General features: G+C 37.7%; 1 protein-coding gene across 3 annotated transcripts in view; it reads left to right on the top strand.

The window, feature by feature from the left end:
- The first annotated feature begins 428 nt into the window (after positions 1–428).
- LOC121382059 (rho GTPase-activating protein 12-like) overlaps positions 429–15,419 on the top strand; it is a 48,842-nt gene continuing 33,851 nt past the window's right edge. For all 3 annotated transcript variants that reach the window (XM_041511541.1, XM_041511539.1, XM_041511540.1), the window contains exons 1-2: positions 429–977; positions 14,263–14,493. In XM_041511541.1, coding sequence (XP_041367475.1) covers positions 519–977; positions 14,263–14,493 — 690 coding nt within the window. In that variant the 5' untranslated portion in view covers positions 429–518. The remainder of the gene's footprint in view (positions 978–14,262; positions 14,494–15,419) is intronic.

The raw sequence follows: 15,419 nt of genomic DNA, 5'->3' as shown, positions 1-15,419 counted from the left end.
AAGGTTTTGTGTTAGAAAGTTTTGGCTGTAAGCTATACCACAAAACGTTTCACTCGTCCGAGTCGTCGCCGAAACAGGTTACGTAGACTAACAATATTTACGGCCGATGCATGCTACATGTTTTGACGCATTTGCTGTAAACTTTGCAGCCAGGAACGTTGCTACATAGCACACACACACGCACACACACACACACACACACACGCACACGCAGTGTAGATCAGTTCAACGTAAATGGGCGTGGCGCTCTTGCCTTGAGGCTTAAACCCTGATGGGGTAGGTGGGGTAGGGGGGGGGGGGGGATACGTCTGCAAGTGCAAGCTGTGCTTTAACAATATTGTCCAATCACAATAACGGATACGTATTGTGTTAAAAATATTAACTAGCCAATACGAACATCCGATACAAAACCTAAAGGAACAAATAACTTCACTTCCGTGTTATTCCAGAAGAAAACTGTGAAAAGTTATAAATATGTCTAAAAACTTGATGTTATTGGCTATGTTTCACAACCAGTAATGTCTCTAAGTAGCGAAAAAAGTGTTGTTGTCGTTCTTTTTGATTATACTTACGAAAATGACACTGGAAGTGTGCGTATAAAAACAGGCGACGAGTACGTCTTGTTGGATAAAACGAACGACGAATGGTGGCACGTTAAACGACAAGGGGACGATGAATCCTTTTATGTGCCCGCTCAATATGTCAGACTGTACGACGAGGAGGACAGTGACATTTCGGCTCCATGTACGCCTTACAGGCTAAAAAGTGAAGAAAGAGACATCTTCGATGACGATGTCAATACACCTAAAGACGAAGATGAAGGAACGCCACATCCAGACTATGCAGAGAATAACAATAACGTCAGTCCTACTACCCCAGAGAAGCCTAAACTGCTACAGGATGTGTGTTCAGATCCAGGACCAGACTATGTAAATCTTGATGAATTCAGATCCGCAAGTAACATCAAATCTCCACATGTGCGTACAATTAATTCTTGTTGGTACATAAATTAATACTTATACCTGTACTTTCGATGCCCCAACACTGTTAGCCTAAGGGTAACAATAAAATGAGAGTATTGTCATATAATTGTGCAAACAAAAGGAATTTTATATCTTTTGTGATTATGATGTGTAAAATTAAATATAACTGATTAAAAAAAAAAAAATAACCCATTCTAGTAAACAAAGATCTTCCATTAAATGAAAAAGAAAATGTGTGATGCTTAAATCTCTGTTATAAATAGAACATCAGTGTTCTCGCTGGGTAAAAATTAAAGGAGGCCACCACGCAACACCCCACCCTTCAAAAAAAGAAAGAAAAAAGGGAAAGCTTGGTTACCATATATCGTTGTATTGGTCGACTTTGTATAAAGACATACTCCATATTTTGCTCCTCTGTATTTCGTACAAAAAAACTGATACGAATTACAGGCTGACTCATAATTTTTGTAAGGCCTACTGTTAGTTGAACTGGAGATGTCGATCAGACTTTCACGGGCATTCGTTTGCTGAACCGGTCAAAGCTTTAATATTATTATTTTAATAAAGATTTCAAGATATATGAACAAAAAGAGAAGATTTTGGTAAACTGATCCCCTAATGTGGGATTTATAAACATTTTCTGTTCATTTATTTCCATCTTCATCGAATGAATCGATCGCTTTGATATCGCCAGCTGATAAAAAGTAGTTTTGTTTTTATAAGCAGTGATATCCCCTCCCCCCCCCCCCCCCCCCCCCCCCCCAATGAAAAGTTTCTAATATTTTATAAAGAATTTCTGAATAAACAAATGACAGAAAGTAAAAATCATTAGTTACAACCAAGTAAATCTGCAATTGAAGACAAAATATTAGGCGATAGTTAGTGGACACAAAAGACTGAATGACCGTTCAGATCACGTGACAAATTTGGCACCAAATAACGTTTTTCAGTCAGAGATTGCCAAATCGATAAAAAAAAAATGTTTTTATTGCTCAAATAAAATAGAGCTGTTAAAAATGCTGTTAAATTACGTTACAGTAACTGCTGTAAGCTACTTAAGTTTATTGTCAGTTGCTTTTTCATATATACTGCAGCTTGTTTCCTTTGATGTCCAGTGTGCAGATTGATTGACTATTTTTTTCTGGGGGAAAAAGTGTGCATTTGGAAATAGCGGAGATGGGTGCTGTAAAATATAGTAAGGTGCAGGAAAATAAAGGAGGGCTGCAAAATGCGATAGCGGGGTGGGCTGCCCTGCTTAAATGGAGCAACAAGAACACTGAACATGCTCTGGGAGAAATACCCTGTTTGTACATGTGGGGTTCAATATTTTCAGCATTTTAGACCAACACATGAAAAACCTATAATATTTCTGCTAATTGTATATATACTAAAACGCAAAAGAAACGCAGGTCCTGAAAATGCGAAAGAATTGCACTTTGTAAAGCAGTATCTTTGGTGGAATTGAACCTCAACTGTGTTAAAGGACATGGCACACACCCACACCGCAGTCCCACCTGCGTGTCAATTTCATTACCTGTGTGACGTCACGAATTCTCAAAACACGTTGTTTGCACGTGCTGGATCATCTGTATCATGAATCCAGTGCAAACACACTCATTGAAATGCTTATAAAGCCTACACACCTGGATTTAATCGCATAAATTCAATTTGAGTAGTGACAGACAACAGAATCACATTTTAAAAATGCCGCGACTGACGCAACTCCAGCGAGGGATGGCCATCGGGATGTTGCAAGCCGGACAGACCCGTACTGCTGTAGCCAGACAATTGGGATGTCATTTTTTGACAATCGCACGCCTTTTCTCAACGTCACCAAATCAACTGGATCTGTGAACGATCGACCACGCACCGGCCGCCCGAGGGTGACAACCGCAGCCCTAGACCGGTACATCCGGGTGACCCACCTTAGGAATCGGATGCTGCCAGCAGCTAACACCGCTCACCAGGTGCGTGGTCCACGTGGTCCAGTGTCCGCCGATACAGTCCGACGCCGTCTGAGGGCAGCAGGACTCCGTAACCGCCGTCCTTAGTGGGACCAATATTGACCCCTCGACACCGCCAACAACGTCAACAGTGGCGCGCAACCAACATCAAAGATGGCGACGTGGCCAGTGGCAACAAGTTCTGTTTACTGATGAGAGCCGTTACAATCTTTCCAACGCTGATGCCGAATCCGAGTATGGCGACGTCGACATGAACGTTACTCCGACTGCTGCGTGGCCGACCGATGGGGCGGGGGTAGTGTGATGTGTGGGGTGGGTTCTCATTCAAACCACAGAACACAACTTCATGTGTTCAGACAACGCGTTAATGCCGCCGTGTACCAAAATGACGTCATCAACAATCACGTCGTTCCCTTCTTTGCCGCTCACCCACGTGTGCGCTTGCTGCAGCAAGACAATGCCAGGCCGCACACTGCCAGGGCAACACAGGCGTTGCTGGCTCAGCACAACATCCCAACGTTGCCGTGGCCAGCCTTATCTCGGACATGGGCCTATCGAACACCTCTGGGATGAAATCGGACGTCGCCTTCAGGCTCGCGGACAACCTCAGAATATGCAGGCGCTGGAGGCAGCATTGGTCCATGAATGGAACTCACTCCTCAGGCATTCTTTCAAACGGCTTGTCAACTCAATGAGGAGACGTTGCACTGCCTGTTTGAATGCCCAGGGTGGTCACACGCGATACTGACTTTGACAATGCTACAGGTCGTCTCTTTCACATTTTTAACATGGACCCCCACCCTACTTTATGACATGAAACAATAGCCAAAAAGGAATTCAATCAAAAATTTCCAACACCAATGTGTGCCGAATTGGTGTAGCTCCAAAATAAATGTTGAAATCTTCATTTCGTTTTGTTTTTTTAATATTTTATATCCAATTTAATGAGAACCTGCGTTTCTTTTGCGTTTTAGTATAGTTTAAAATTAAAGAATCAGAACTTGGCTAAAGCAGTCAGTTTACCTCTATTTCTCATTCCAGCCAGTATACCACAACTGGTATGTCAATGGCTGTGGTATGTCACATGCTATCCTGTCTGTAGGATGGTGAATTTAAAGATCCCTTGCTACTAACATTGGAAAATGTAGCGGGTTTCCTCTTTAAAGACTATACGTTAAAATTACCAAATGTTTGAAATCCAATAGCCAACGATTAATAGATCAATGTGCTGTAGTGGTGTTGTTAAACAAAAACAAACAAATTTCAGACCTCTAGTTTCTATGCTTGCTGACAACACTTCATATGTTTTCTAACATTTACCGTAGATGATGGTATTAATATGTATGTGTATATATATATATATATATATATATATATATATGTTGGGTAAATAATAAAATGCTTTTATATTTGGTATAATTGTTCACCAGGTGAGTCTTTCAACTAAATACTCCCAGTTTCATAAAATGTGAACTTTCGGCAATCATTTGGAATTTGGCTAAAGTACATGCATTTCTAATTTAGTATAAATAAATTACTAATTCTATTCCACTCATGATTATTATGATGTAGCAAATCTGTTTCAATCATATTATATTATACACCAATCTAATTAAAATTAGCTCCACTATTACATGTGGATCTAACAGCAGCCAGTTGGAGCTCATGTCCACCAATCAAAACCTTGCTTGCAGAATCATGCCAGTGATTTAAAAATAATTCCGAATTATCCTGAGGGTATACGACATGTTCTTAACAGACGCTATATAGTTTGGACATTTTGGTCTTAACACATCTACTCTAATGGTATCTCGATTGGTGAGGAAGTGGTATATAATCACGTTAACCTAGTTACCTACCTACCTGTGAAAAGCAGGACTCAAATTCAGTCCCGACTTTTGAAAGTGGGATATTAACATTTGACTGTAATAAAAAATATGTGTTCAGATCAGAATGCATTTAAAACAACAAGCAGAATAAGTAACATTATTTTATTGATTAATATAACATAAAATAGGGATCTGAATTGATTGTCTTAGATACCGGCCTCGGTGGCGTCGTGGTAGGCCATCGGTCTACAGGCTGGTAGGTACTGGGTTCAGATCCCAGTCGAGGCATGGGATTTTTAATCCAGATACCAACTCCAAACCCTGAGTGAGTGCTCCGCAAGGCTCAATGGGTAGGTGTAAACCACTTGCACTGACCAGTGATCCATAACTGATTCAACAAAGGCCATGGTTTGTGCTATTCTGCCTGTGGGAAGCACAAATAAAAGATCCCTTGCTGCTAATCGGAAGAGTAGCCCATGTAGTGGCGACAGCGGGTTTTCTCTCAAAATCTGTGTGGTCCGTAACCATATGTCTGACACCATATAACCGCAAGATCGCGAGCCAGTGTAGACAAAGCTAATTACTACATGAAAGGTTCTTTTGTTCTTGAATTTGCATCCGAATAGAATAGAAGGCATCTGGTATCAACAGATTTTTTGTTTCCTAATAAATTAATGGTAGCTGAATGGGACTTTAAAACTCTGCCGGTTTACACATAATGCCGGTTTAGATAGATGCCGGTTTGGACAGAGTCCACTCTGTGTGTGTGTGTGTGTGTGTGCGTGCACGCGCGTGCATGTGTATGTGTATACAAACTTTGTGTGTGTGTGTGTATATATATATATATATCTATCTATATCTATATCTATATCTATATCTATATCTATATCTATATCTATATCTATAATCTATATCTATAATCTATAATCTATATCTATCTATATATCTATATAGATATATATATTTATATACAGTAGAATCCTATTGGCTCGAACACTGTCGGTGCATCAAAGTCTGTTCGACCCATCGAGTAGTTCGAACCATGCATTCGGACGTTATCGAGTGTTCTGTAACACAAAAATCAATCGGAAAACCTCGCATATTTCCATAAAACTGGCATGGGCGAGATGGTCCAATTGACTCATGAATAACGAAGTCGCCATCAAATATCGGATAAGATACAGATTTGTAGCTATTATTTATCACCTTTAAATAAACAAATAACAAACACACTGGTAGTCTGTATTTATAAATATTTATTAATTTAAAAAATCGTTATGCTGTTGTAAAATCTTTTGCGACATATTGACAACGTTGAGAAAAAGTGAAAGTGCGTGAAGCAAAGGCGGAGGCCCTTTACGTGCAATTGTTGCAATTACTACATTACATTGATCTCTCCTGTATTTCAAGTTAAAAAACAAAATATGCCGATGCTCATGCGTAGAGTAGCGATTAAAATGATTAAAGTAAACCGGCGAGGCCTGCCTAAGGCTCCCCAATGATTAGTGTTACATGCAAGGTTCATTCAGCTAACGATTATCGTAGTACAATTGTCTGTACTAGAAAGATAATTACCGATACGTACTAAGTAAACAACATGATTAAACCGGCATAAGATACAGGATTAATTGATTCCCAGTCTGGAGCTTCACGCAGTAAGACGTGTTTGTTTCGCGTGTGCACACTGCACGTGCTTTCGTGTGCTCGACTTGGGGGTCCTTCATTTCGTTGTTTTTGTTAGCGAAATGAAGTTTTGTACTGGGATGTATGCGGCCATTGGAACTGATTGAACGCTGGAACGCTTCTCGTTTCGACAGCCTGCACCACCAGGTTGGATTCTTTTTTAGCGAGATTACTTGCTTCCACATCATTTCTCCGTCTGACGACTTGTGTTTTTTTCGTGACTCGTATGACGGCCATTCTGCAGAACGCCACGGTTGTTCTTGTTTAGTCTCTACATGTCCCGAGCCTGTCCTAGCAGCACTGGAAGATTGACTGCCCCACTCTAAGAAGAAATAGGAAGCGGGATAGGCCCCTACTACTCTTTTTCTAGACTTTACCTTGCTTTATAGTGATGCCATCTCGTATCCTCCGGAGTCGGGCCCGTCCGCACCACTATACCAAACCATGACGACTAGACTGTACCCTAGTCTGATACTCTCTCTTGCTCAGACGGATCCGGCTTCTCAAGATCTGTATTTCAGCACAGCACTACACCTTCAACGTCTATCGACTGTCAATCTAGGGGTTTTCTTGACGGGATGCAACCCATCTTGTCCCTTTAAGCTGTGCACCCAAACGGCCTTAACAAGGTCACTCACGTGGACATATCGATCAGACTTTAAACTTTTAGATCTGCATTCAAAATTTTATGTCGAAATTACTTCTTTTTTAAAAAATATTATTAAATAGTCCGATCCTCACTTCTTTCTTTTATTTCATTTTGGACTGTCCTTCTAAAATGCTCCAAATTATATAAATATTCGGCCGGCAGTCAACTCTTTTTATTTTTGGCTTGTAACCTTTTTCTTTTTTTAAATTTATTTTATTAACTTTTTTACTAATTGCTATTTTCAAAATTCTGCCCATTTTCAACCCTCTCCCTCCATCCCGAGTCAGGCCACCGATCTTATCGGAGGTCGGATTTGGGATGGGCGTGTTCGAAACCCTAGTGGTATATGGGCACGTTAAACTAGTTATCATCATCATCAGGATTAATTCGTTCGACTTCCGAATTTATAAATAATTTTTGGTATTTCTTCGGATAGACTTAGTCGTTCGAGCTAAATATGTTTAATTTTACAGTTTGGACCAATAAAGTGGTTCAAGAGAAAGCTTCTGTTCGACCCCAGGGGTATTCGACCAATCAGCACCAAAATAAAAGGGTTTAATAGAGAAACAAATCGGGACATTGTTTTTGGTTCGAGAATACCGGTAGGTTCGACCGTTAAGCATTCGAGCCAATGAGACTCTACTGTATATATATATATATATATATATATATAGATATATAGATATATATATATATATAGATAGATATATATATATATATAGATGGGATACCAGATTTTGAAATGTTAGTATCCAACTGGGATAATATAACCATAAATAAAATGTGTTGAATGCGTCGTTAAATAAAACATTTCCTTCCTTCTAACTGGGATACTGGCCAAAAAATTTAATCTCGAAAACTGTGTGTGTGTGTATATATATATATATATATATATATATATATATATATATATATATATACACACACACACGCACGCACGCGCACACACACATACATACATGCACGCACACACACAGTATATATATAATATATATATATATATAATATATATATATATATATATATACGCACACACAAAATGTTTGTATTTAATTATCAAATACAAGCCCCATATTTTTTATTGTTCTAGGCTTGATACCCTCCATTGGCGTAGGCAGGATTTTATATTGGGATTGGGAGGGGGGGGGGGGGGCCCACACTATGTATATACATGTGTATATATACACATGTATATTATATATAGAGGATTCGTCACGAGTATTTTTTAATATGTAAAATATCAACCGAGTCTATGTTAATTGGTACCGATTAACTAGACGAGGTTGATATTTTACATATTAAAAAACACGAGTAGCGAATTCTATTTATCCTATAACACTTCTAAAATAACATTTTAATTAATTGTTTAGTAAATCACAGTACTAAAGTCGCAGCCATCGGTAATATGACGTCATCACGATTAGCGCAGATTAGTTTGACGTCACGCATTTTAAACAAATCTTTGAAAACGTTACGCCCAGGTATACGGGTCTTGTAGGCTTATAAGCAAATTACCCATCTACGGAAACACATAACCTAGAGACCTTGCAAATTTGCATACCATTATTAACCGGGTTAATAAAGTAAATTATCACATGGGTTTATGACATGGATATCATGGGTAAGTTATAGGATAAATGATTTTATAAAAGTATAAATTCCACAAAATATACCTCTGGAGTGAAATTTTTTCCCCCTGTTATGCCTTTATTTTTCATATAGAATTATTTGTTAATAATCAATAAACTATAAAATACTCAGGTTTTAATTCAAAACTGTGTCATGTGACCTAGTGGCCATCTTTAATTTGTGCTATTTCCTCCAAAGAATAGAATCCAAATTGCAATGAAATCTTTTTTTTTAAATGTCATTAAAAATGGATGAATATGATAAAGGTAAGTATTGCATTTTGTTTGTAACATCTTAATGCTAATTCCCAAACAACACAAATTAATAAATTTGGAATAGATTTTTATGAATAAAAACTCGAACTTATAGCATGACCTCGTTGCATCAGTTACCTTTTAAAGCTTAATTTTAATATTGTCCTACTACAGTGCTACCATATATTATATTTTTTATATTCTCTTAGTTGTGCCATGGTTTCACAACATGACAACATAATAATCTAAGTGGGCACACCAAGAATTAAAATTTATTGGTAACTGACGTAACTCCCCAGTCAGTAACTGACACAACACATTAACAAATGCATTATTTTCCATGGTTATATTTCTTGGAGGCATAATGTAAGATTGTGAAATGTGTTAATTCCCAAACTAGAGTGAGTGCTATAAAAATGTAACAATAAGTTTCAGAATATTCTTGACCTTTGCACTTTTTTAGTTTTATAATTTGTTTATTATCACATCTGTGTAAAACTAGAAAATAATAGTTTTCAAGAGCTGCAAATACTGTCACTCCTTAGAAGTTAATCTAAAGATGTCTATTTCACTAAAATAAAATAATCATGACTCAGTTAACACTGTTTTTAAATAGATACATGTATGTAGATGACAGCAGTTTCACAAGCGTCAATGCATATACCCTTATACTTCAAGATATATATTGTATAGCTTTTGACGTCAGATGCACATAGAATTTGTTTCATTAGATATATTGTATTGCTTGGGATGTCAGAGGTACTAGTAGACATTGTTTCATTAGCTTAGATTAATATACTAGTGGAAAAAAGTTCCTGTGCATGGTAAAAAGTTGAATAAAATCATAATCGCAAGTTGTAAAATAATAACATTTTCAGGAGACATATGCCCAACCATTATGTTCAAAACTTTATCCTCGATATTGCAATCGCACGTGTTGTTCATGTGCAGCACGTGCACAACTCATAACCTGATTTGCTGACCACGTGGTATAGGTGCACATGTCCTTGTTCATTTTGCAACGGAAAACGGTAGAGGACAAAACCACTGGCTAGAAAAACAACTTTGATTAATTCTAAACGGTGTTGACATCATGCCACGCCTATCAGAATTTGAACGTCACTGCGTGGTCAGTATGCTCGAAACTGGAATGGTGCATAACGAGGTTGCAAGACATTTTGGCGTGCATTGAAGAGAGACGGACCACGTTCAGGTCACCCGCGTGTGACGACACAAGCACAGGACAACCATATTCGGGTAACACATCTTCTGAATCGATTTTGGGTGGCAACTTTGACAGCCAGAACCATCCCTGGGTTGAGAGTAATCAGTGCCAGGACAGTTCGCAACCGTTTATTGGAGCACAACATCAGGCCGCGACGCCCAGCAATACGTCCTATTCTGCTACAACGTCACTGAAATGCACGTCTAGCATGGAGTAGACAGCACTTACGATTCACCTGTCACGACTGGTCAGGTGTGCTATTCACCGACGAGTCCAGATTACATTTGGACGGTAGTGACGATCGAAATCGAGTCTACAGATGTGTTAACGAATGCTACGCTGATGCTTGCATTGTGCAGCGTGCAGGTTTCGGCGGTGGGAGCGTCATGGTGTGGGAAGGCATCACATCACACGGGAGGACGCAGCTGGTGATTGTGGCTGGAAATCTGACTGCTGTACACTACAGGGATGAGATTACAAGACCGCATGTGCTCCCGTTCCTTCAAGGTTAACGTGGCGCCGTCATGTTGCAGCAAGACAACGCTTGCCCTCACATCGCACGTGTAGTGACCGACTTCCTGGGACAGCAGAATGTCAACACACTGCCTTGGCCCGCTGTTTCGCCTGACCTGTCGCCCATTGAGCACCTATGGGACGAAATGGAGAGACGCCTACATCTCCTGCCAAACCAGCCATTGACTATGAACCAACTGGGTCGTGACCTTGTTCAGGTCTGGAACAACATCCCACAAGGGTTTCTGAACCATCTGGTGCCATCAATGAGACGTCGTTGTCAGGTCTGTGTGCACGCACGCGGTGGCCATACACGGTATTGACATTGTGAACTCACTTTCGACGCCACTCTTCTTCATGACCCCAGAGATTGGTAACGACAATGCCAGACGTTTTTTTTCTGGATTTGGTATTGATCGTAAATAGCAAATAAATAATGTGTCAAATAATTGTGTTGATTTACTTACAAATAAGAAAATCATACCGCTTTTAGTAATGCACAGGAACTTTTTTCCACAATTTAGAATTGCAGTTTCATACATGTAGCGGCAAGTCATTTTGCTATTTTTACAATTATTTATGATAAATAACTACACATTAGATGATACATAATCTTTCATAATTAACTCAGAAAATAAATCAACATTACACTGTACTGCCACAGTGGTTTCCCATGAGTTCTTGGCTAAAACTGTAAAATACATAAACAGTTTGGATCAGTTATTCAACAAAACAGCCAATCCTTTGTCATTGTGGAATTGCAACTCAAATTCAAAATGTAATTTCACGCAATTAACTGTTGGTCACCTGAAATTAATTTTGTAATGATATCATTCTTACTTACCTGTAAATGAAGTTATTTGGTTGTAATATTCTATGGGCATGTAATTTAATTCAAGAATAATATTTACATTTCAAAAAAATAAAATAATAACAATAATTTTTGGAAATGTATTATGCAACTATGAGATTGCCCCTTTAATAGTTCTAAATAGCAAATGTCCTTTCATTTGATAAATTGGGTACTACTCCTGAAAATATCCCAAGTTGTTGATGTTTTTAGTAGAATACCTACCAAGATAGCAACCTAGACAATGAACGAGAATCAAGCACATTTGAACGAAGACAGAAAGAGGTTGGAGAGGGAAAAGAACAGAGAATAGTGAAAAATGGAGCAAAATAAAGTGAAATCAAACAAGAAAAAAAAAAAAAGAGACCGGACAGCATACTGAGATTAAAAAAACCCAAATTTTAAAGAAAGAATATGGGTTATTTACAATATCTGCCTTATTCCCATCGATTTCTTATGAAACATTTGGTTCGGTTCAGTCATTTGGTAATGTCATAAGAAAGTGAATGCAGTATATGTACTTGGAAATTGCAAAAAAAAACCCCTACACTACCAATCAAGATGTACATTTAAACGTAAGCTGTTGTCTCGTTGTTGAGGCATGTGTGCAGAACATTTTGAAGAGAGTGGGGGTTTAGACTGGCTGGCATCAAGGGTGCAACTGTCCAAGTTAGTGGGGTGGGGGGGGGGGGGGAATTGTGAGAACCTGATGTTCTAAATGCAATTTCTTGCATTCTAAAAGTAAAATTCATCATAACAAATGCATGTATATGCATATGAAAATAATAATAATAATTTAGGAATAGGGTTGGGAAATGGGGGGATTGACCCCCAACCCACCACCCTGAACATGCCCCTATTGTTAGTTTTTTAAAATTCCCTTTTAAGATGAACCATTTGCCAAAGACAAATATTTTATTTTTAAAATATGTTCTTATTAGTTTTTATGATTCACAAATGTTACATCAGTTACTTTTAGTGTTACGTTGTTTGATGGGGACAGTGCATGGCCTAACACTTTTCAAAGAGGCACTTTTGTGGGTTAAATTTGTTGTATCTGTGAAAATGTCCTCAATTGAATTTGAAAGAAGAGTCGTACCACTATATTTTACACTACCGCCCCTGCTCTGGTACCCTCCCCGCCTCCCTCACCCTTTTGAGCTCTAGTTTAGCTCGTGCTTGTCATGGTTTCTTGTTTGTTGTATTATGCACAATTGTAGAACATCTGCCGGTGGGGATACAGGCTTCGAACAGATATGTTTAAAAAAAATAAAGATAAAAAATAGGTGTCATATTTATCGACCACCTTAAATAATTGTTGTAATCCCCAGGGATGAAGTGGTCACTGCAGATCCTATCCCATCGTGATGGTCCTTTCCATTATGCACAGGTTCTGTTTAAGAACCACTTCCATGCAAACCCTGTGATTGTCTGTTTGTTTAAAGTTACGAAAAACTGCTGCTTTGATACATCCAAACACTAAACAATGGTTGACCATATTTTACATTTGAAAACTATCTCCAAAAGAATATTTCATCAATACAATTCAATTCAATATAATAACATTTCCACCTTCCCAGTAAAATGTTTGAAAGGTTGCAAATCACGCTTTAATGTTATGCCGGTTAGCACGTCACGGGGGGCACGTGACGTGGCTTTTTGAGTCGACAGGCGTTTTGGCAAGTGATGGGTGGAAAACGCAACTTTTTATTGCGAATATATTAAAAACGGGTAAATTTTTTAAAATTTATTTTATTGATACTTCATATATATTGTAAAAGGTATACATAGATTCCAAACAATAGTGAATTACGTTTTTGATAAATGTTGACCTTTAAAGTCTTTCTAACCTTTGCATTGTAGATCTGTGGTTGATAAAACATTTACTTTTTTTTTTTTAATTCATGATTCTCTTCATGGATGCCTTTCATGCTTGGTAGCCACTTCATATAGCTGGTAACTGATACGAATCTTATCATGGATGTAAATTTTCACCAAGGGATAGGCTACATTGTATCAATTGCATATTAGGATTTTCTCTAGCTTGTTTTAGCATGGTGCGGCACAAAGCCTCAATAGTGTAGCACCAACTTGCCTTTTCAGTGTCATGCTGGGCCCTGGGATTAAACAAGCTGTTTTCAATAATTAATTCTAAAATTGCCTCACTCAGAAATATATTATTAATTAATAAAATATGTTACATATTTTGCCATTAATTTATTAAAGGAAGTACATTAATTACATTTATTTTTAATTCAATAAAAAAGTGTCTTTAATGAAAAACGGGGTTCTAAAAATGGTGAAAATGCCCACACTTGAACAAATTTTGATCTAGCCAATTATCAGACATGTATAGATTATATTATTTACTTGAAAATTATTAAAATGTGGTTAATTTAAGGAATATGTTATTAGTCAAAGACTAAATGTTTTAGCCACTTTGTATAAAACTTTGTGAGCCTTTTTGTAAAAAAAACTTTGAGAGCACTGACTAAATTTTAGAAAACATTTTGGTAACAGGTGAATTGAAACTTGTTATTGATGCTATGAAGCAACTTTAGCCTACAGTAATTATATAGTATGATCTAGAGGAAGTTTAAATACCCAGTATTATATTGAGAAATGTAGTGTTAAATGGAACTAATTGGCATTCTACTGACTGTAATATATATTTTTTTAACAGGGAGAAATCATTTATGCTAATGTCCAGTGCAGTAAGTCGGAATCCAATGATCCGCCATCCCCAGAAGATGGTATATTTGTACGTAAACTGGTTCCCTACATGCCATGGGACATTTACAAGGAGAAAATAACAGGCAGATTGTTCTATCACAATCAAGAAACTGACGAATTAATGTGGAAGCCACCTAGGAAAGACAAACCAACATCTGGTGGAAACAGGGAACAAGTCCTGGTTGGTTGACTATATTAATTAATAAAATATAAATAATAGTTTTATAACACAGCTTTTACTTATGTCAGATTGTCAGCAGCATCTTTCAAATTAGTAATTGTCCAGTGATTGATTATTATTGAAAATTGATCGGTTTGGCTCTACCAATATGATGTTCAATTATAAAAATCCATAATCGATTGTGTTTGAAAATTTTAACTGTAATTGTTCTTCCAGTTTAGATGATGTCCAGAATTGAGATAAATATGTTGGGGATGGTGTTAGTTTTCATGTCTACATAAAGAAGAATGACATTAAATAGTTGTTGAATGTAATTTTGCTATTTGTAGTGTCTATCCCCGTGGACACAATACAAATGAATAGTTCTTATAATTTAGATCCTTCTTATGTTCAGATAATGCTAATCAATTTATGTTCACATAATTCTAACCAATTGTGTGATCAAAATTTGATCAGTTGATGCCAGCCGATCATAACTAAGGATCGATGATGAGATTCCAACTAATTCCCAACACTGTTTCAAATATTGAAATCTATCATTATGAAATTGATAATATAGACCCAAATTGACCCCTCCAAAAATTAAAATTTCTTTCCAAACTAAAACATATTTAATGTTCTTGCATTTAAAGGTAGAGTAAACTCAAACAAGAGATTTATGTGTTGGAAAGATGCATACCCAGACCACCAACACATACTGACACTTTAGCAAATGAAAAACGCGTAATTTTAGAGTTAATAAAAAAAACATGATTATTACTGATAACTGGGGGCAGCCATTTTGTTTCATTTTTGTGACGTCCGGTGGTATAGCTTGGGGCGAAGTGACATCAGCTCCGTCCATCTGCTCTATGCACAGTGTAAACAAACACTCTAATTTACAAGGCGTTTCGCTTTCATCAACCTGACTTGTAAAACAACATAAA

The sequence above is a fragment of the Gigantopelta aegis genome, chromosome 9 (assembly GCF_016097555.1).
Source record: "Gigantopelta aegis isolate Gae_Host chromosome 9, Gae_host_genome, whole genome shotgun sequence".
Taxonomy (NCBI): domain Eukaryota; kingdom Metazoa; phylum Mollusca; class Gastropoda; order Neomphalida; family Peltospiridae; genus Gigantopelta; species Gigantopelta aegis.
The sequence above is the reverse complement of the archived record's forward strand: the minus strand, read 5'-3'. Positions and strand labels throughout refer to the sequence as shown.